The sequence below is a fragment of the Thunnus thynnus genome, chromosome 16 (assembly GCF_963924715.1).
Source record: "Thunnus thynnus chromosome 16, fThuThy2.1, whole genome shotgun sequence".
NCBI classification, from domain to species: Eukaryota; Metazoa; Chordata; class Actinopteri; order Scombriformes; family Scombridae; genus Thunnus; species Thunnus thynnus.
This window is the reverse complement of record NC_089532.1, coordinates 8,420,444-8,442,924: the sequence shown is the minus strand read 5'-3', so window position 1 is coordinate 8,442,924 and position 22,481 is coordinate 8,420,444. Positions and strand designations below refer to the sequence as shown.

The 22,481-nt window shown below is 38.6% G+C and overlaps 2 protein-coding genes and 1 non-coding gene across 7 annotated transcripts; 2 read left to right on the top strand and 1 right to left on the bottom strand.

The window, feature by feature from the left end:
• Positions 1 to 133: 133 nt before the first annotated feature.
• On the top strand, positions 134 to 14,276 carry LOC137200121 (afadin). Its single transcript, XM_067614802.1, has 22 exons — positions 134 to 403; positions 2,253 to 2,445; positions 4,512 to 4,618; positions 4,779 to 4,906; positions 5,020 to 5,126; positions 5,315 to 5,688; positions 5,793 to 6,025; positions 6,632 to 6,726; positions 6,852 to 7,123; positions 7,640 to 7,783; positions 9,620 to 9,818; positions 9,951 to 10,042; positions 10,247 to 10,333; positions 10,464 to 10,529; positions 10,638 to 10,711; positions 11,665 to 11,783; positions 11,870 to 12,037; positions 12,172 to 12,266; positions 12,413 to 12,556; positions 12,710 to 13,621; positions 14,023 to 14,113; positions 14,221 to 14,276. The coding sequence occupies exons 1-22, from the start codon at positions 308 to 310 to the stop codon at positions 14,274 to 14,276; spliced, it is 3,852 nt and encodes a 1,283-aa protein (XP_067470903.1). The 5' UTR covers positions 134 to 307.
• On the bottom strand, positions 14,150 to 21,114 carry dusp23b (dual specificity phosphatase 23b). Of its 5 annotated transcripts, none has more exons than XM_067615349.1 (4): positions 20,952 to 21,114; positions 20,125 to 20,219; positions 15,707 to 15,986; positions 14,150 to 15,237 (listed from the first exon to the last, which is right to left on the bottom strand). In XM_067615349.1, the coding sequence occupies exons 3-4, from the start codon at positions 15,974 to 15,976 to the stop codon at positions 15,052 to 15,054; spliced, it is 456 nt and encodes a 151-aa protein (XP_067471450.1). In that variant the 5' UTR covers positions 15,977 to 15,986; positions 20,125 to 20,219; positions 20,952 to 21,114; the 3' UTR covers positions 14,150 to 15,051. The 5 variants fall into 5 exon arrangements, with proteins under 5 accessions (XP_067471450.1, XP_067471451.1, XP_067471449.1 ...); XM_067615350.1 differs by having other exon boundaries at positions 20,125 to 20,185; XM_067615348.1 differs by lacking the exons at positions 20,125 to 20,219; positions 20,952 to 21,114 and adding exons at positions 17,121 to 17,210; positions 18,568 to 19,396.
• trnal-cag (transfer RNA leucine (anticodon CAG)) lies at positions 19,480 to 19,562 on the top strand. The gene has a single exon. It is a non-coding gene; the product is annotated as a tRNA-Leu (tRNA).
• Positions 21,115 to 22,481: the final 1,367 nt, after the last annotated feature.

Here is a 22,481-nt window from a genome sequence, read left to right as displayed (position 1 = left end):
TGCCTACGACTGACGTATGATTAGGAAACTGTTTGCCTCACATAACGAAGATCCAATGACCCGTTAAATGAGGGCAGAGGGGAGTGGGGGTGGAAGAGGGGATGAAGTCTGCAATTATGTTTAAGAACTCACTGCACAGTACAATGAGTTTATAACTAATGGGGGGATAGATTGAGGAAGGGGTGGGGCACTAATAGATACAACACACAGGACAGATAAGAACTTTTCTATTGTGGAATATTCTTCTCTGTCTTTTCACGTCTGGAGGAAATCTCAGTATACAAACTTTAACGTTAATTGATGAAAAATGCCAGAGGAAAAGGAACGAGAGGAATTAGCCAAAGTCATCAGACAGTGGAACAACAACAGACTGGACTTGTTTGAAATAAGCCAACCTGACGAGGTGAGTCCTCCTGCAGACATCAGACGTGGTTCACGCAAAAATCTCTGTTGTTGTTTGGTTTAACTTCCGTTTTCTTCACATCTGTCAACAGTTTTAGATGTAAAAATGTAAAATGAGTTGTATTTATGACAAGTTACCACCCACATGAGGGTAAAAAACATGACAAACAGTATAATAATATTACATTATTCAAGAGACTGGACACCTAAAATGTACCAGTGGCTGATTAGACCAGTGAACTTATGTCCTCATCTGTATAAAATACTATATTTACTACTGTAGTACTGAGCTTAAGTACTATTTAGAGGTAATGGAGATGTTACTAAATACTATTTCCATTTTGTGATACTTAATACTTAAATCTAATCGGACATGTTTATAGGTTGATTAATATTGTCACAAGTTCTTCTACAAGATTTTCTGATACCTTATACATGTATATTAATCTATCAACTCATGTGATTATTAGATTATTACATATTTTATCTATAACATATTATAGAACTGTACTATCAAACTTTATTTGACAACTGCTTATCATTTGCTTTGGAGAAAAAAAAAGTTGTTAACTTTTAAGTACTCTATAGAAGTTTCCTCTAGTTTTCTCCTTCACTATCACCTATAATAGCATGAAATACTTATAATGCAATGAAGTACAGTTTTTTTCTGGTGGGGTGAAGCATGCTGAGGCACCCTATGTAGGGCCTCAAAAAGGTTTAGACTGGCTCCGGTAATTAAACTACATATGTTAAAGTCCTGACTTAAATGTTGCACTGTCACTAATTTCCCTCTTAAGTAACAATCAGATTACATATATATGCTGTATGTTGTGAGAGAAAATTGAATAATAGGTTATCATTTTATAAATCTTTTGTATATATGTCATAAATGTTGTTTTCAAACTAAGGGGTCAATGTTTGTTTTCAACTGAATGTGATGTAATGTCATTGTCATACCGGTACACATGTCGGTGAAGAAATCCTACTCCTCAGCTAGTTGAACTCTTGAACTGATTTCTATCTGAAGATTGTTTGTTGACCTCTGGGGTTAGTTAGAGATATATTTATCTTAAGGCTACTGTGTTTAGAGACTGTGTGGATCATGAGGTACCTGGACAAGCTAAAGTTGAAGGACGTCTTTGTTTTTAAGTTATTGATTTACCACAAGGTCTCTGTGGGATTATTGTATGACCATACCTATTTGTAAGAAGGTGTAACAGCTTGTGGAAGTGTCCATTTAGGGACATGACTGTTTTTTTTAGCTTTTCTTATAGAGAGGTATAAAACTGTCTCGTTTGCAATATTTAGGGAAAGGGCCAGCTGAACAACATGCTTTCTCTCCAAAAATACAAGATAATTGTCTTTTTGTTCTGTGTTTTTGTGTTTGGACATTTGTATAATTGTTATTGATGGTGTGATGGATTGTACAGTGTCTACAACTGCTTCAACAATGTTTAATACTTCCTTTATGTTTCTGTGTGGTTCTTGAGCAACGATGAAAAATTTCCACGACATTGTTCAGCCCCGACTGAAAGTCTCATGATGGGGTGACTATAAACCACATCACCGTTTTCCAGCTTCAGTGAATGTTTATTGAGATGTTAAACACAAGAATGATAAGAGAAGGCCAACAAAGCTTTCAACTGCACAAGGTTTAATTGATTATAATTTATATTTCCTGGTATCATTTAAGATCAACATTTTAAAAGCTGTTTAAATTCCTGATCATTAACAGAAGACTGGCCTTCATATTATCGAAACCTTTTCAACAATATGGTCTCAGCGCACTTTATAAAAGGTTGAAAATATAATAATATAATAATATAAAACTGTTTTCTGTTTCCCGTCAGAGCCTGGAGTTTCATGGCGTGATGCGTTTCTACTTTGAAGATCACGTTGGAGACAATGTCGCCACAAAGTGCCTGCGTGTTTGCAGCAGCTCTTCCACTCGTGAGGTTATTGAAACTCTTTCAGAGAAATTCAGGCCTGATTTGAAAATGCTGTCAACTTGTTACTGTCTGTACGAGATCCACACCAGTAAGGGTAAGAACTGGACTCCAGTAAAGTAGCTGCTTCTTTGTCTCTGTGTCGTGACTGAAAATTCACATACTGTATATTGTTAAAAGCAATATGTCATTATTGTAATTTATGTAAAGATTAAACTAATTTTATTGTTTTCTTGTAAACAAACAAAGTTATGTTTACTGTTTCTCACCAAAATGCATGGGGCCCTATCTTATGCCAGGCGCAAAGTGTCTTTTTTAGTTTAAGACAGACGCAGTTGTCATTTTCGCGTCCAGCGCCCACATTTTTTAAATAGCAAATGCACTTGCACCCATGGGCGTGTTGGTCTTGAGGTGTGGTCAGGAGCATTGTTGGTGCATTGCTATCTTGAGGCGGTAGAGAGCGATTGCGCTATTGACCAACAAAAACCTGGTTTGAAGTCAATGGTGCAGTGTTTCACTGTTTTAAGGGCGTTATCCAGACAGTAATATGCGGCTACATAGGCGGGTGCACAACACAACAAGCGTGCACTCTGCTTTTTACACACACACGGATGTGCAGCAGCGCACAAACATGCAAAAGATGACAAATAAAAGGATTACAATGTGAAACATTATTATTGTGTATATCAACATTTTTAAAAAAAATACATGTCATAATGCTTAGTCATAATATTTATCAGAATTAACGCAGTAATAACGGATAAAGTTGTCTAATTATTTGACCAAATCGTGGCAATACATGTAGGTATTTCCTGCTTCATCAATACATGATGACATGAGGAAATAAATGAGGTGAAAACAATTATTGAACTAACGAAGGAAATAAATCTGGACAGCTTCTACCTGTTGCCAGCAGCAGGATCAGCACCTTGGAGAGCCGATCAAGTCCTGATTACTGTGTTAATGATTCTTTACATGATTAAAATAAATGGTTTAATTTTTGAACAATATTTAACAAATATTCTTTAACATTTTTGAGAGTAAAGTGGTCAGCTTTCACTTTGCGCACGAGCAGATCTGTTTCCTCTGCAGAGAAGCGCTCCTTCTCTCTACTTGGCAAATGCGGTATCATAATAGCAATCCACCAAGGTGCAAGCGCACCGTGCTTTTAAAGGGAATGGGAGATGACACTCTGATTGGTTTATCACATGTTACGCTGAAAACACACCTATGATTAATTAAGAGACAACGGACAACCCCTCTGAACCATGTGCCTGGCACAGCGACCATTTTTCCGCAGTTAAAATACCAAAAGTGGATTTGGACACACCCTTAATGCACTTGCTCCATGCGCTTCAGACCGTGCGCTTCAGATCGTTAAAATAGGGCCCTTTGTGTTGACGCCTCACAAATGAATGATTTTGAGTGAATTGAGTACATTTCATTCAACTGTTTTATTTTTACATTTTCAAACCTGTATTGTTTACATACATGTTTGCAGTCTTCTTCTTCTTCTCTGCATTTCCTGCCATGTTTATGTTTCTGTCAAACAGCAGAATAGCATGAAACTGCTCTATAGCACCACTGGTGGTCAAAAACTCCAAAGAATGCCTTTAATTGATTTAGTTGTTTGACAGAAAATTCATTGGCAACAATTTTGATTGTTTTTGTTTGATTTGATTCATTGTTGATGTTATTTTTCAAGCAAATTGGCACAAAAAGTTGCTGGTTGCAGCCTCTCAAATGTGAATATTTCCTGCCTTAGTTTGCCTTATTATATCTGAATAACTGTTCAGACAAAACAAGACATTTGAAGACATCACAGCGAACATTAAACAGGCATTCTTCACTTTTTTCTATCATTTTATAGACCAAACAATCGATTAATTGACTGAAGTATTTTGCAGATTAATCAACAACGAAAATAATCAGAGCCTATGTATAACTATGTGTGTCTACTATACTATAATATAAACTATGTGTGTCAAACACATACTGAGAGATCCTGCAAGAGCCACTGCTCATTTAAACTGTTTATGTGATTTCACTTAGTCCAACTGCTCCATTATCTGTCCAGGATTTAGAGCTACACGTTGTCATAGTGATTTCATTGATTTAAAAACATGCTCTGACCATTTTTCTGTGTTTTATATGTGAAATAAGAACGTAAATTGGATCTGGATGAGAGACCTTTGGTTGTACAATTAAACTGGAACTCCGACAACAGAGAAGGACGTTTTGTACTCAAGAAGGACAAGGAGAGTTTGGAGGTATCCTCAACCTGCTGTATTGTACTCAAAATTGATCGAAAATCTAAATTATAAAGTGATGTGCTGTTTTACAATCGTTATTTGTTCCCTTATATGTTCCCTTCACTCACACGTAATCTCATTATCTCTGCCCTTTTTTTCTGCGTGTTGAACAATAAAGGAAAACTGCCACGAGAAGGAAAAGGGAGGCGTGATTCAAAACTTCAAGAGGACACTGTCAAGAAAAGAAAAGAAGAAAGAGAAGAATACAATTAAAGCTACTGACGAGGCTACGGGAGACGAGAACGGGTAAAATGTTTCATTTTTCACTATCAGTTTTTTTTTTCTTTTTCTTTTAGCCTGCTGGCCTCAGGCCTCCCTAACCATTAGAATAACATCCCACCCTTCAAACAAATATCCAGGTCAACTGAAAAGCCACTGAACAACACCAACATTTGTGTGTCTAACCCTGAGACAAAAAAGTGGAGCACAGAATACAAAAAGCAACAACAGAGTCAGGCTGACCCTGGTGAGTAATTTGCAAATTGTAGAAAAATAGAGCAGTATAGTAGCATGACCTTGTGCTTTCTATGCATATAATACAGGCATATTTAACATATTGCCATGAGGTGACCACTCAATAAAGTCTATGTTATATAATATAATCAGGATTGCTGCATGTTATTGCTTTTACATTCCTTATATGACTATTTTCAGGGGTAAAACACACAGGAAGTCTTCATCCTGACTTTTTAGATCAACCTGGATTACCACTTGGAATTAAATTCTGTGATAACTGTGAGTATGAAATTAAATACTTTGTCAGTTGTGAGCTCAGTGACCTTCCTTCTCATAACGTCCTCCTGCCCCCTGCTGGTGTCTTCTACATTTCAGCGGAGGAAGCCTTCCTGTCTGCAGTCATAAATTACACCAACAGCTCCACAGTTCATTTCAAGCTGTCACCTGCGTACATCCTCTATGCCGTGGGGCGCTTCGCTCTGCAACGGTGGGGCTCCCCACCGTCAGGAAAGACACACGGCGTAACCTCGATCGCTAACAAAATGGTGGCCATGACAGGGAAGGTCATCCAGGCAAGTCTATGAAACCCCCTTTACTGTTCATGTTTCAATCTGCACAGATGAAATTGAATAAATGTTTTAAGATAAGTGACACCAACAATCACAATTAACATCAGCTAACTATGACTGTAAAAACTGTACACCTGTGCATGGACATAAAGTACTGTAAAGTCACATCTTCTGTGTCTACATTTGCCTTTCAGAGGCAGCAGGCCATTGCCGGCGCTCTTGCCTTCTGGATGGCCAACTCCTCCGAGCTGCTAAACTTCCTCAAGCACGACAAGGACCTCGGCCCGCTCACCCAGCAAAGTCAGCTGGACCTGTCCCACCTGGTGCACAAAGCTTACAGGTAAAGATGACAGATTTTAAAGAGCATAGACAGCACATACTCACCAACATATCATCTAAAGGCCATGATCACTGTATTACAAACCCCTCTCACTCTGCTTATTGCCTTTTCCAGCTCTTGAAGGTGCTACAGGTCTCTATCCACTAAAACAACCAGCTTTACAGACAGATTCTTTCCAACTGCAATAACAAACCTGAACACCCCGATCAAAATAGAGTTACGTGTCTCGCTACCTAAGGGCCTCCAGAGTGTACATATTCTCACAGATTTTAAGTTTAGGGCTGCAATTAACAATTATTTTCATTATCAATTAATTTGTCAATTACTTTCATGATTAATCGATTTGTTGTTCGGTCTATAATATGCCCAAAAAGGTGAAAAATGTTGATTAATGTTTCCTAAAGCCCAAGGTGACATCCCAACCAACAGTCAATAAGATATTTAGTTTGCTATCATAGAAGAAAACAAGAAATATTTACATTTGGAATCAGAGAATTTGGACATTTTTTCTTAAAAAAATGGCCCCCATGATGAATTGATTATAAAAATAGTTGACTGATTGTTGCAGGTCTAACAAAGTGTTTTTATGTGTTTTATTTCCCTAAGTTGCCTGATACAGTGTCTACAGAATGAGTTGAGAAAGCATTTGCCAACTTTTTTGATTGATCCAGAGCAACATGGCCCACTGCCGGCGGGTATAGGTAAACACTTATTGATTTACAGATACTAAATCAATAATTCAACAACCACGGAAGAGTTGTCATGTTACGAGACATTTTATCAAACACTATCCTGATGTTTTGGCCGTCTGTGTTGCCGGTGACAGAGCTGGTGCTGAACACCTTGATGAACACCATGTCTCTGTTACGCCGCTGTCGGGTCAACCCCGCCCTCACCATCCAGCTCTTCTCCCAGCTCTTCCATTTCATCAGCACCTGGCTCTTCAACCAGCTCATGGGCCCAGAGGCCGACACTCCGGGCCTGCGCTCCCACTACTGGGGAGCGGCTCTCCGCCAGAGGCTGACCGCCATCGAAGCCTGGGCGGAGAGGCAGGGCCTGGAGCTGGCTGCTGACTGCCACCTGGGACACATCATCCAGGTCTGTACCTCCCTCCACTGTCTGAATAGGGGTAATTTTATGAAATATCAGTGCAGTGTCTTCTAAAAACTGTGTAGAACAGGAATCAAATGTTCTTTTCTTTACACATTTTCTCTTTTTTTTGTTTAGCAGTTAAGTTTCATTCATACTCTACGGTAAATGATGATTAAATAATGTAGAAGGTGAAAAATTTATGGTGTTTTAGAGCATTTTCCACTGAGAAAAGACAGATTTAGGGAGAAATACTGAGTATAGTACCTTTTATTTTTGGGGGCAGAACAATTGTCATATTCAAATATAGAGAATATCAGCCCAAAATATTGATTGAACACTGAAAATGTCAAGAGGGCGTCAGCGGGCATCATTTTCTACATTTATTTTATGATCTTATTTGTGAGATCATTTATTTCTGAACTGTTGCTTTGCCGTTTTCACCGCAGCTTTTGTTTACAGTGTCAGGACACATATTTCAGTGGGTGCAAAGCTGTTAAAATAGCGTTGCCTGGCTGTTTCTAGGCAACCATGCTCCTGACCATGAAAAAGTACTCAATGCAAGATGCGAAGGACATCCAGAATACCTGTTTCAAGTTGAATTCACTGCAGCTGCAGACGTTGCTAGCCGGCTACCTCTACGCAACCAATGAGCCTCACATCCCCCCTGTGAGTACTCTCCGTCTCTTCTTCTACTCTCACGATTCTCTTGTTTTCCCTGTTTGTACTGAAACTATGAAGCATCAGCCTGCACAGAGTCAATATTTATGATATTTGGTATTGATGACCAGAACACAGATATAAGGTTGTTCCGGTTGAGTGTACCAGCGGCCTAAACCACAGACCAGGAGCTCAGCGGTGTAGATTTAATAATATGAATAATTAACAATAATGAATATGATGATGAATAATATATGAGGAATAGTAAAGCAAGCTTTCACAAAACCCCATTGTGCCTCTGAGTGAAACATTTCTCTAATGCTTTGCTGAATATGAATATGTGTGGAGAAAATGTGAATATCTATCTCTACCAATGTGTGACAACGGCCATGTCAACTTTCCCATTCAGCAAATATTACAGGGAAATAATCATGTGAATAAATTGTGTGCAAAACAACAGTCATATACAATATTACCCTCTATTAGAGCCTGGGTTCGCGATAATGTGACAGAACCCTAAAATAACTGCAACAACCGAGGGAGAAATGTGCCACTAACGCAGCCCATTCAGCCCATTACACTCATACTCAAACATCAGCATTCATATTTCACCACTATGAATATCAACACCATTAAAGCATCGTAATACACGAGCCAAATTAGTCCCATTACGCTCCTCGTGTGTTTACTTGAGTCCAAAACAATCTTAGAAAAACCTAGAATGATTCAACAACACTTACAGTTTTGAACATTGTTGGTGACATTTTATAATCAGTTATATTTGTCCATTTATATTTTACTACACAATAATGTGGTTATATTTTTCTTAAAGCAAGGAGATAGCCGACTGCTGTCTATGTTTGGATTAGGAGGCAGAGTCTCAACTTGGGAAAAGGAGTAAAAATCTTTTATCTATTGTACAGCGGACTGATTTTTTAAAAATCCAGTTGTGAGAGTCTTTGAGGAGTCAAATATTGTCAGAAAAATGGACTCTTCTTCTGTGGTTAGCATGTAACCTAATGATAAAACATGTGAAGCACAAACTGGGACTCAACCACTTCAATAAAATCAACTCCAGTGCAAACACTGCACATAAGTAAATGACAGCAACTAGCAGGGTCCATGCATATATATATACTGTATGTACAAGGTTATGTATATGTATGTTGGTGTTTTTTTTTGTCTTCTTGTCCTTTGTCTTTCTTTTCTTATCTTGTATTTCTATGTTAGTTGATTATTTTCTAGTTTCTGAAGTGTTAATGTGCTATGAATTCTTACTTTTTGTTACCAGCTGTTTGTGTTGTTTTGCTCGGAGGAGTTTGAGGGGAGGGTTGGTGTGGGTGCGGTTAAAGGGATAATATGACATAGTTTGGGTTGTACTGTATTTGTTTTACTTTTATAATTACTTTTTTGTCCTTTGTCTTTTTGAAATATTCTCAGAAAACAAAACAACAACGACAAAAAAACAGTAGGGTCCAGCAGACGCAGAGTTATCAACCACAACACAGCAGGAGAGTCTTGCTAGCATTTTGCTACTACTTAGCTTAATGTAAATACCAACTGACAGTTAAAGTCAAAACACAAACTCACATTACCAATGTCAGCAGCAATAACTTGGCTTGTCATAATGATGTCTTATTATGACATTACTTGTATATTCTGTCCCTCTTCAGTGAGGTCAAAGGTCAGTGTCAACTACAGTATTTTGCTCAGCTCACAGCAAGCAGATTAGATGTCCCTTTCCCCGAAGCCTTGTCACAGAGTGATAAATGCCAATCTATACTCTACGACGACCTTTTCCTGAAATATTTCCGCTGCCTGATTCACTTGTCGTCCTTGCTCAAGGATTTAATCAATGCCGTAGTGACGGCCGCAGAGGCCTCTGCAGATAACCTGATTCGGAGCGAAGGACGGGACATCCAGCTGCAGGAGAGCCTCGACCTCCACCTGCCCTTCCTGCTGCCGGAGGGAGGATACTCCTGTGACACTGTGAGAGGGATCCCCCCAGGGTTTGGAGAATTTTTGGAGCCAATTTACCGGAAAGGTATTGGACTCAGAATATCATGACATTTGCAACAAGTCAAAATATAACAATCATATAGCAGAGATATAGTATATCCACCTAAAATGGGCTGTTTGCCTGATAATATTATTATATGACATCCTTTTCTTTCAGGTCTCTGCTCTTTAACTTCCCAACCGAACTCCAAAGGCGACTGGACTGTTTACTTTAGTGAGTCGACTTCCTCTGCAGGAACTACATACATGGTAAACAGAAGCTTTTCTTTCAATGTTTATAATACATCATCATCAGTCATTTAAAGCAATTTGAATTGTCTTTGTGTATGAAATGTGCTATACAAATAAACTTGCCTTCTATGATCCCAGATGAGCTGAAAAATAATTTAATTTCTAGATAACGTCAAGCATTTATGCAGGATTCATATGTTTTATTTTTGTTTACTTCATTAGGCAGTACAGAGAGAGCCAGAGATTGTGACTATCACACTGAAGAAACCTCTCAACAGTGGGATGGGGGTCAGCATTGTGGCTGCCAAGGTGACTGCATCAGTTCTGCCAAAATATTTTTCCCAATTGTGATGTGTTCATTAACCGTAACTGTTCAAACACCAGAACTGTGTGCTAAATGTCTCAGCTAATTAACGTCCTCCCTCTGATTTCGCCACAGGGAGCAGGGCAAGATAATCTCGGGATTTATATCAAATCTATTGTCAGGGGAGGACCAGCTGAAATGGTGAGATCTATTTTGATTCAGCTGAAGTTGACATGGAAAACATACAGAATGATTTCACAGGGAAAGTTTGAAATAATGGAGAAAATCTCTTGTCTCCACTGTGTGCAGAACGGCAAGTTAACAGCTGGGGATCAGCTGCTGAGTGTGGACGGTCGAAGCCTGGTCGGCCTCAGCCAGGAAAGGTATAACAGTCTATTCTACAGATACAAGAGAAAAGTTTGTTTTCAGCCACTTTGATCTAGAAAGAAATATCTCAACAACCATCGGATGGATTGAAATTAATTTTGACATTCATGTTGCCCCAAGATGAGTTATAATGAATTTGGTGATTCTCTGGCGCTGTCATCAAATCAATATTATTTTTAATCAATACTTCAAGCCTTTTGTGGCTCCAGAGGGTTTGATAATTTATCTCAGATGAAACATCAGTTGGGGCTGAAGACTACAAATTTGAAAAAAAAAAAAAAAAAAAAGTCTGTGGTTGTGAAGTTAGAAATAACTTTCATTTCTGCTACTCGAGGCTACATTAGCTGCTACTAGCATAACAAACCTAGATCTCTGACCGAGATCTGCATTTTGGGTGATGTAGGCACCAGGTTTTAACAGGGAAGAAGAATGCATGAAATAAAAAAGATATCACTTGCTCTGCTACCGATTTTGATCCGTTTTTTTACTGTCTATCCTGAGTTTGACAATGTTTTATAGGAGCTTAATCTGTACTTTTTAAGTGCAGTAATTAGCATGCTGACATTAGCATTAGGCTCAAAGCAGCCTTGTGTCTTACTGCAGCTTCACAGAGCACATAATGTCATAAAATAAAAGTGGCACAACTGAATGTGTTTCAGGGAACAGTATTATGTGGATATCCAAAAACTAACCAGACATCAAGTTTTCCCAGATAATATGAAAGAGTTACAGGTAGCTAACTGGTAGCGGGTTGATAGCGGTTTAATCTTTACTTGTAAAACTTGAAAGATTTCAATGTTTCAGTCATAGATTTAAACTAAGATAACCTAATGAAAAGCATGAGGCTACACAGTCTCCCCTCAGTTTCAGAATAAAGATGAAAGTTTGCTAACAGTTTAATAAAGTGATGAAATGAACTAATGACCATATTCATGTTATATTTATTCAGGGCAGCAGCTATCATGGTGCAAACCGGCCCCGTTGTGACCTTACAGGTTGCAAAGTTTGGAGCGAGCTATCACGGCCTCGGGGCTCTGCTGAACGAACCAACTCCTGAAAGAACTGCAGGTAAATACACACCATTGCTTTTTTTTTTTTTTTTTGGACTTTCTGCACCTCGTTACCTTGATTAAGACCTTTTCTCACTTCACAAGGTGATAAAAGCCATGCTAAGCCAAACAGTAATGCACTCATGCTGCACAGCGTTCTGGATCCTGGTCATTCAGAGCAGCTGGAGAGTCTGCATGGAAGCAGCAGAAGAAAGAAAGACCAGATAATGCAGCGGAACAGAGAGCTTTATCGGTCCAACCCCAACATGACCAGTGGGTGCACTTCTATTTCGATCACTTATTGCTGCTGGGCACATAAATGTCTAACTCAGAAATATGTTTAACACTCAAGGATGAGTCAGAAGAAGAAGTATTTTTAGAATATGTTTTTTTTCTCCTTATTTCAGCGCACTTTGTCCTCGAGGATGAAGCTGAACCTGTTGACCCAGTTGTGAGAGGGAACAACATTGCTGCTGTTTCCACTATCAACCTTTGCACTGATGTGAGATTTTTCTAACATTTCATCAGCTAATTTCTTGCAAAAATGCTGAAATCACTCAGTCACCAAATAATAATACATGTACTACTTTTGAATTATTTTATGTCACTAAAGGACCAATTTTGTTTACTTTTCATGTCTGTTTTAAGACATTTCACAGGGAATACTTGACTCTTCCGAATCCTAAATCCCAGGATAAGAACATATCTGAATCCAGTCGACCACAGCAAATGTTTAAAGTGTCTTTAAGGCCTTTAGATGGACAGAACTCCAGTGATAAGAGGACCTTCATGGTAAGATTTGATGTCCTTCTAGCGCAAAAAATGCTATACATCATCATATGTTCTATTTACTGAGCAGCAAATAAAGAAAAATCTACATATTGTGTGTAAAATGATAAATACAAATAGGTAAATTCAACAAGAATCTCTACTTCCCCCCTCTAGCGTCAAGCTCTCTCACAGGAGAACTTGTGTGTGGACAACGGAGGCCCCCTGCTGGACAAAAGGCAGAATATGTGGCAGAACCAGAGTGCAAAGCAAACCATGAGCCACTATTCGTCCTTCCCAATCCGCCCGAGCTTCTCCTCTCATGACATACTTTCTGATAACAGCTCTCCCACAAAACGACAGCAGGAAACTCGCACAAGTGGCGCCGGAGTCTGGAGAACTCCCTTTTCACAACATCCAACACCTACACCTTCGATCCAACCTTCGATACGCATAGACATCCCTGTGACCAGAGCGGCGAGCGTGCAGTCGAATCCTCCTCTCACCACCTTCCAGCAGAGTTCCTCTCTGCTGGCGGTGAAGAAGAGTCAAACGCTTAAAGTACATGGACAAACAAGTCAAGCGGGGCAAAAACAGAGTCCTCAAACCCAAGCGTATGAGATTTATGCATGTCCCATTTCTGCAACTAAGAAGCTACCTCAGCCCTCACTTCTAACACAGCAGCAACGACCGGGCGCACACGGGGGTCAAGCAGCAAAACCACAAGTGAGCATCACTCCGACAAAACACGTCTCCTTCCAAGAACCTCCTACTCAACAGAAGCAGGGAACGGGTCCCATGAGGCAAAAGGACCTCCAGGAGCTGTCTGATCCATGGAGGAGGGAGGCCCAGGAGAAACTGGAGAAGCAGCAGAGGCTTCAGGTGGTGGAGCTCCTGGAGCAGGAGGTGCAAGAGCTTCAGGCTAAAGAGAAGCGCACGGTGGAGGAGAACGACCGACTCCGCAAGCTCAGCCTGGAGTGGCAGTTTCAGAAGAGGCTGCAGGAAGTTCAGCAGAGAGGAGAGGATGAGGAGGAAGACGAGGATTTGGACATGATGATGATGATACAGCAGCTGGAGAGAAGAGTACAGGTGAAGCACAACACAGGCCTCAGTTTAAGGGAAAGTCCACCCTTAAGCATGTAAATGCTTTGGACTTTGCAATTTGGGTTCGTTTTGTTATTTCAGAGGGTGTGAGCCAAAAGGCATTCTGGGAAATGTAGGAAATTACTACCTGAAGTAGATTAACAAACATTTCATTACAAGATAAATTCTGGGAATTATCAATATGTGATATATTGATTAAAGAGATTTTAAAGTACAAAATCCAATTTTTTTGGCATCCCTACCAAATATATTGTGTGAATACTAAGATTATAGAAATGTATCTGCAATTTACTCCACTGCTACTCTGAGTCACTTGAATAAAGATTATATTTTAAAAAAGTACAAATAATATATACTGTATGGACTAATTTATTTTCCACCTGTAGAACAAGAGAAGTTCTGAAGGAAAAGTGATCAGCGAATTGAAAGAGCAGACAGGAAGTCTTCTCTCCCAAAAGGAAGAAAAGGCAAAAACAGGTAATTACTGGTTGATGCATTAAAGACAGTGAAACATTTTGCTGTCGGTGCTCTTCATCAGACATCGTATTTTATTTTCAATTGCAACATTTCAATGTTTTTGGCAGATCAAAGACCGATTGGACGGACTCAAGACGTTAACAACATGGCATCAAAAGAGTGAGTTTGAACTTTTTGGCCACTTTAAGCATGATATTGAAATTAAATCTAACAAGCAACTGAGATTTTTATGCAGTATTTCTTCTCATGATGACTTAATGTCACTGAAATGTCAGTACACACTTGTGTACTATTAAAACAAGCTAAAACAGTGAGCAATTACAGTATAGTAATGTAATTTTTTTTATTTTTAAATTACTTTTAAAGTGACTGAAAGAAATCCCTGAGTAAAATAAAGCTGCAGACTACACTCTATAAATATATTTTAAAACAGAATAAGCTATTGTTTTTGTCCCCATAAATACCAAAGTATTTCTGCTAATATCAGTGTTTATTTACAGAAACCAGGAGGAGAAAATCAAGAGAGCGCCGGCCCCAGAAAAGCTCCCGTTCAAGGAACGACAGCGTCTCTTTTCTCTTGCGTCCAGTGCATAAATGAAGGTCAAGCCCTTGTAAACAGAAACCTCAGACAAGTCTATATAAAGAAAAATAACATGTCAGATGATGCGCTAGCAAGATGACAGTATTCAGTGTAAAAAGGTAGCGTGTGTCACTATTGTCTTTAGAAATGTTTGGCCTAGTAAAATTTTATATTGTTGTTTTATCACCTGTTTAAAGTCTTTACTGTATTTTCCCATCACTAAATAATAAAAGGTTTGATGTAGGACTATAATTGAGGCACTTCTTCCACTTATTTTATGCTTGTTAACTGTAATAATCATTCCTACGCCTCCTTCCGTAACAGACGCAGAGCTGTTATCTTACTGCCTCTGTAAAAGCTACTTCGTGCGCTGATAAAACTGCACCACCGCTTTCTCTTGTTCGTGGGTTTCGATCGAGCCTCGCCGTAGTCTGCGGATCTCATTGATGGCGTCGATCCCCGATATCTTCCTTGTCTTCACCAGGTAGCACGCCAGCATGGTCCCTGTCCTCCCATGGCCGTGCATGCAGTGAACTCCTACACCCTGAAAAGGAACAATATGTATTTTGTTCAATCATCTGGAACACAGCACACATCCTGAATCAGTTTCTGTCGGGTATTAGCTTTTTATTTGGCAAGAACTGGTTTATATCTAAACAAAATCAGACATACTGGCCCAGTCTGAGAACAACTGAAGCCCCTTTGCAAAAATAAATGCCAGCATAGTGCAATCCTGTATGCTGACAAAGACTATTTAAGTCTTTTTCCTGACTCCTTTTTGATTCAGGCACTTTGGAGGAGCTGAAAGGTTGTGAAAGACTGTTTTTCTTTTCCAGTTGGACAATCAGCCCAGAGACTCAGATAAATTCAAATAAACTTGATGCCAAAGGGTTTAAGTTACAATACTGTGGCCTGAAAGCCAGAACACAAAACTACGCCCTGGAGAGTCCTTAAAGTATTTTATAAGAATAAGCACCAATCAAGCGCAGTCCATCAGCCATCTGAGATCTTACCTCCCCCTTGGAGTTGGCTTCTTCCACGACAGAGAGGAATCTGTCAATCTGACCCGGTGAAGGAGGAGTGAAGTCAGCTATCTTGATGTGGTGCAGCTGTAGCTCTGGACACGTGTCATAATAAGGTGGTTTCCTCTCACACAGGCAAACCAGATGTTTGATACCGTTATCCAGCAGATACTGGTACTCTGAAGTCATCCTGGGAAACGCCAGTCCAGCCAGTTTGCCTGGTTCAACCCAGGAAAAGTTGTGCGGAGGAGTGGAGGCCATGTTCGTCCAGCTGAGGAGAGAGAGGCCAAGTCACATTTTATTGAAAACACCACTTCATAAAGAATCACTATATGCTTTTTATGATTAGAGCTGCAACGATTTATTGAATAATTGCCAAATATTAAAATAATCGCCTACTATTTTGATCATCGTTAAGCGTTTTGAGTCATTTACTAAGAAAAAAAAAAGTCCAAATTTTTTGATTCCCAAATGTGAATATTTTCTGGATTCTTTAGCCCTCTACGACAGTAAACTGAATATTTTGGGCTTTAGGAAACAGTGATTGACATTTTATGGACCAAGCATCTAATCAAATAATCGAGAAAATAATCGACAGATGAATTGATAATGAAAAATAATCGTTAGTTGCGGCCCTACTTAAGATAAAACAGACTAAAGTAGTGAAAACCTGACATGAAAATATATATTAAAGACATTCACTCTCTCTCTGGCTCATTATGTTCAGCAGAGAAAAAAAAAGGGAGGGAGGCCTTATCTCATGATTATGACTTTGCATTTCATAATTACAAGAAAACAATCTCATAATGATGATTATTATTATGGTAAGTCATAATTATAAGATCTTCCCTTGTAATTACCAGACACTGATCTTGTTATACGAGAAAAGTTTAAGGTGGTTACCAATTATCATTTGAGAAGACCAAGGCAGGATGACGCTACCAGATTTAATTTGCTTTTGTTTCCTCCTTGATTTGAGACACTGGGAGATGTTAATGTCAAAGGACAACCAGGATGGCATTATTATTAGTTTAATCAGAGGTCCTGAAGTTGATATGTTGACAGATGTGAAATACAGCAGTAGAATGAGCAGGAAAGAGCAAGTCACGATGTACAGAATCAGACAATAATCTGAACAGCACACTTTTCATTATAGAAAAACATCCCACAGGCCACTGAGAGCAGCGCCAGTAGGCAGAGACTGTAACATGTCATCATATCATGCAGGAAATACACAGAGAAAAGACTAGAAATGGTTACACAATTACAGTAATTATGATGATTAGAAATCAGTATGAAGAAGTAGTATGGAAGTATATGGGGAGCACAGAAAGCAGCTGTTTTTGAAATTTTTTTTTAGGACAACTGGACTAATTAAACAGATATAGAATAAAGAGACACTGACCAGGACTATCACCAGAGGGTGGCAGTAGTGCAACACGAAGAACGCCAACGGCTGTAAAACCCCACAGAAGAAGAAGAAAGCAGCAGCAGGCTGTCATGGATGTAAAAAGTTAACTTATAATACCTATCCATGTAGGCAGTGGTGTAAAGTAACTAAGTACATTTACTCAAGTACAATTCTGAGGTACTTGTACTTTAGATGAGTATTTACATTTGATGCTACTTTGTATACCTTCACTCTGCTACATTTCAGAGGGAAATATTGTATTTTCTACTCCACTACATTTATTTGACAGCTTTAGTTACTTTTCAGATGTAGATTTGACATAATGGATAATATAAGAAGCTTTTAAAATACAACACATTGTTAAAGATGAAACCAGTGGTTTCCAACCTTTTTGGCTTTTGACGCCTTACAAAAAGCAGTGTGTAGTCGGGGTCACATTTCAGATGTCTATGAGTTGTTAACAGCTCCACCAAATAGTGATTTTTCCCTCTAAACTTCTCACATGGTTTCATTTCAATAAATGTTCAAACGATCCAATATTTCAAAGATTAGAGGAAAAGTACAAAAACTGAAACCAGATTTGTTTATCAGAACTTTGTTTTTTCCTCTTTCCTCTCCCATTAATCATCTCATGACCCCTCAGATTTATCTGGTGATTCTTTGGAGGGGCCCGACCCCTAGGTTGGGAACCACTGGACTAAACTAACTAATTGTATATAAAGTAGTTCAAACTAGCTCCACCTGCAGCAGCTACAACAGTAACATGCTGCTTATACACTGATGCTTCAGTATTAATAATCTAATGATGTCCTATATAATAATATATCAGTCAGAGGGACCAAACCACTACTTTTACTGCAATACTTTAACTACATCTAGCTGATAATACTTATGTACTTTTACTTAACAAGGATTTTTCAAGCAGGACTTTTACTTGTAATGGAGTATTTTTACATCTCTGTATTGGTACTTTTACTTAAATAAAGGAAGTGAATACTTCTTCCACAATTGCACAAAATTGAAACAGCTGTGGACAGGTATCACACTCTGGCTTTGGCATTATTAATGAACATGTTTAACAAGTTGAATAATACATGTCAAACAGTTTAAGAGCCCGTGAGAAAGGTAAACATTCACTATAGGAGTGTCTAATTGTTAGCTTAAGTTACTTGCTAGACTAGTTCGGTGTCTTAACGGGGGATTAACTGTACATATTTCAACATAATCAAACACACTGCAGGCCTCTACAGACTCCACCTAATGTGTCAACTAAGCTAATTACCTCGTAGTTCGGTACGTTAGATCGCTAAATCAAACATTACTATGAATATGACGCCGACGTTAGCTTTTCGCTTAACTCGAGCAAATCATTGACCGTGTATTTAACGAGCACTGCCGTTACAAATGCTCCCTCTCACCGGTAAACTGTCTGCAAACTTACCGGTTTTTCTTTATGTGAGGTGAATGTTCCGCTTGTCTGCAAGCTGGTGCTACCTACTGTTACCTAACAGGACGGACAAGCGGCATTTACTGTCCGCTACCAGGTTTGAATGAGCCGGACCGTCGGTAACTAACTAACTAGCGTTACCTCAGTCTGTGGCAGTGCTGCGACCCTGCCAGCTGTCATTATAAATCATTGTTGAAAATGCAAAATGAACTAACGTCCCACTACTACGTACTACTACTGATCTGAGAACAGTCGAGGAAAATTCGGTTGTGTCTAGGTGGTAACCCTAGATTTGTGAAACTCTCGCGAGATTTGGGTTGGGTGGCTGGTTAGCTCGTAACTTGCTCCAGAAGACTGTAGTTCGCTTCCCGCTTCCGACCGCGAGTTTGGACAGTTTTTAAAAAATCCACAACTATGATGGTCTTGGTATTTATTGTTGCTATGACGACAAAGGTTGCCAAACTTTAAGGATGCAGTAACTTGAACCCACATCACGTTTCAAGTGATCATCTTAAACCAAACCATAACTATTCCCTAACCCTAACCAAGTGCCTAAAGCTAACCAGACCCTAACCACAGCGATTTCACATCATAAAACATGATTGTTTTTAACAGTGGTTGGACAAATGATGCTGTCTTGCCGATAACTGCTGATAGAGACAAGAATATTTTGAAGCAGCTCCTTAACCGCTACTGTGCTGAATCAAGTGCGCATGTGCGAGAGTTTCGCAAATCTAGGGTTACCATTTAGACACGACCTTGTCTTTCTATTTGAGTGGACATTTTATTCTGCTATGATACAAACATATATGCATATATATTTAAGTTATTATAACTGCCACAACAGTTAACCACCATGATGTGATAGTAACCTTTATAACGTAGCCTGGTTTACAACATGCTTACGTCAGGATGGCCGAGCGGTCTAAGGCGCTGCGTTCAGGTCGCAGTCTCCCCTGGAGGCGTGGGTTCGAATCCCACTTCTGACATCAACCTTTTTCATAATTATAAATGTTGTATACATTATATTATGCTTACACTCATTATTATTGTGGGTTTATTCTGTGTAGAATTAACAATACTTATCAATTAACTAAAAATGGATGGTTACTTTCTTATTTTATCCCATAATATACATTATGACCCTGAAGTCTCTTACTGCCAAATGTAGATGTAGTTTTCTCTTCTTATCCGTTACACAGACACACACACAGAGACACACACACACACCACCATTTTAACCACCACATTACCCCACCAGTACTTCCTCATCACCACCCACTTATGGATAAATTGTTAAATATTACCAGCTGTGTTTCACTGGAGGTAGCTGGAGTGCTTGATATGGTGCTGGCTACAGTACATCCATACTGTTACACCACTGCATTAAGTCCTTTGTGTCATTCTACTACATATAAAGTAGCAGTGCACAAATAAACTTAATTTAATTTGACTAAGACCTACATTTAATTAGTAACAAGGTGTAACTGTAACATTCAATAATAATAAAACAACACAGAGAACACAAATATCGTATCTGGCTGGACTTACCTGCTTCAGAGGGTGGTGTAGATGGGAGATCAGATGTAACTTCTCCAGCAGCTGGAGGCTTCTGCAAATATTATATAGATATTTCCTGAGTGCATCTGGACAGTTATAGAGTAGATATTAGCCTATTACAAGGAAAAACATGTAGCTGCAGAGCAGGACAAATAATTGCTGCAGCCTGTTGCACCAGCTGTGTGTAAATCCAAACTTAGACTAGTTATAATGTAAATTATTACTAAGTTGTAAGTTTTATTACTAAAATAAAACTAAACCACTGAGATAAGTTACAACATAACTCTGGGTACCAACTAAATATTTACACACATGACCCTAAGGTGCCATACTGATGGGTAAAACACAAGTTTTTCTTCCACATAGCATCATTTTTTCCATAATTGCTGCCATTTTACAACACAGTAATCCAGTATAGACCTAATTTATTGATATGATATTTCAATATAGATCCAGCTTACTACCATGTGCTATGATGCCAAGTGTCTCATGCCAGTTTACACATAGCTGATGCAACCCAGTGCAGAAATCTATGTTTTTATAGATATGGCGTTAGACATTATCACTGATATTGGTCAGTGAAATTTAAGCTCAATGCCTTACATTGTAGGAAAAAGCAGTTATCCAGATAACTCGCTACTAGCCTGTCATTCAGTCTCATATCCTTCAATATGTAACGTTATCTGAGTCTAGCTAGCAGCTATCGTAGCATCATTATTTAGCATTAGCTTTAATGCTACCTAGCTAGTTAGCTGCTACAAATGAAACGTCTAAGGTTACACACAAAACTTTTTTAAAGTTAATATAACACGACATACCTCGATATTAGGCTTTATTTTCCTCTTCCACTTTTCTCCCTGTTCTTCCTTACGTGTCTGAAGGTTTGGACCTTTTCATTATTTTCATTTTATTTATTTATTTATTTTCCTTTGAGAGCCCAACGTCCCCCAGACAAGATGGCGCCCTCGGCGACGGCCTAACGTTAATGTCATGTAACTGAAGCCGGTCCTCTGTCGAGATGTGCTATGTAGCGGTCTATCTGTGGATGATGGTGAGCAATATCTTTAAAAAAAAAACTCACTGCGTGTTTTTGAGCTGTAAGTGTGTAAATATCTGCATGTACACACCGGCTTTGCTGCAGAATGTAGAAACAAGATTATAATGGCGTGCAGTGTGTGTTATGTATAAGAAAACCACCATAAGGAGTCCTTACCACTGATAAATAAGTTCAAAAAAGGTTATTTTTACCGGGTTAAACGTAACTATTTATTACACTATTATTTTAGTAGAGTCATTCGACCAGTTTTAAAGAAAATACTCTGCTATCGTTTTGCGCTGTGGTAGCATTTTTCAACTAGGCAGCATGTTTTTTTAAAAAAAATTCTAATCATTATTTTCAGAAAATAATTGATTGATAAAACTGTTTCTTTTAGGACTGTATCCAACAGCAAACGTCATTTTCCCCATTGGTAAGTGAGGAACAACAGAATTAGCTTATATTAATAAAAATTTGGCAGAAATGACTGATATATGAAAATGTCTCCTGTGTTGCACCGCTATACTACAAATGTAATAGTAGATTTGCTATCTACTGATAGTTGATTTGTGAAAAATAACAAAGTTTTGATGTAAATTATGGAACTAAAAAAAAACTCCAGCTTTCTTCAGGGGCCAAATGTTTTTGCTGGAGGACCAGATTTGGCCTACGGACCGCTACTTGCCTACCACTGAGATAAAAAGTCAGATAAATGTGTGTCATACAAAAAAAAACTACAGTTTAAATGCCTGTAGAGGTCACATTATTTCCTGCGTCTGATGATTAAACCTTTCTAGATCACTTCCTACAAACACATGCTGTGTGGCCAAGAATTGTTTAAAGCCAGAAAACTTTATTCTAAACCGTAGAGGAAGTATCAGAGTTTTTAAGGATGCCAAATACTGTTTGTTAAGGGGGAATTACAAGGATTTAAAAAAAAAAAAAAGTTTGAATATTTCTTTCTTTCATTGTAAGTATCACAGCTTCAAACTGTGTTGGAACATGCAAGATATAGAATATTTATGTGATACTATCATACATTTTGGGTTTATTTTTCTTCCAAATTTAAGAAAAACTACAAAAAATATCTCAAGATTTATAGAGATTAAAACTTTTTTTGTTTTCATGAAAGTAAATATAAACATAGGAAATATCTGAACCAATCTGAAAGTGCCACAGCAGCAGAAATCCATATTATAAAGTATTATTTGTATTTGACAGATGTCCTTGTTGAGTCCGTATTGAATCATTATTATTTTAATATTTTTTGGGCATTTTCCAGATGGAAGTTGCTCCCGTTTCATACAATCTC

Bases quoted from the DNA above. Each gene is read 5' to 3' on its own strand.
- LOC137200121 (XM_067614802.1), top strand. From the start codon at position 308: ATGCCAGAGGAAAAGGAACGAGAGGAATTAGCCAAAGTCATCAGACAG. The intron at 6,026-6,631 runs GTAAAGATGACA...TATTTCCCTAAG, and splicing joins CTGGTGCACAAAGCTTACAG to TTGCCTGATACAGTGTCTAC. The intron at 10,712-11,664 runs GTATAACAGTCT...ATATTTATTCAG, and splicing joins GTCGGCCTCAGCCAGGAAAG to GGCAGCAGCTATCATGGTGC.
- dusp23b (XM_067615349.1), bottom strand. From the start codon at position 15,976: ATGGCCTCCACTCCTCCGCACAACTTTTCCTGGGTTGAACCAGGCAAA. The intron at 15,238-15,706 runs GTAAGATCTCAG...GTTCCTTTTCAG, and splicing joins AAGCCAACTCCAAGGGGGAG to GGTGTAGGAGTTCACTGCAT.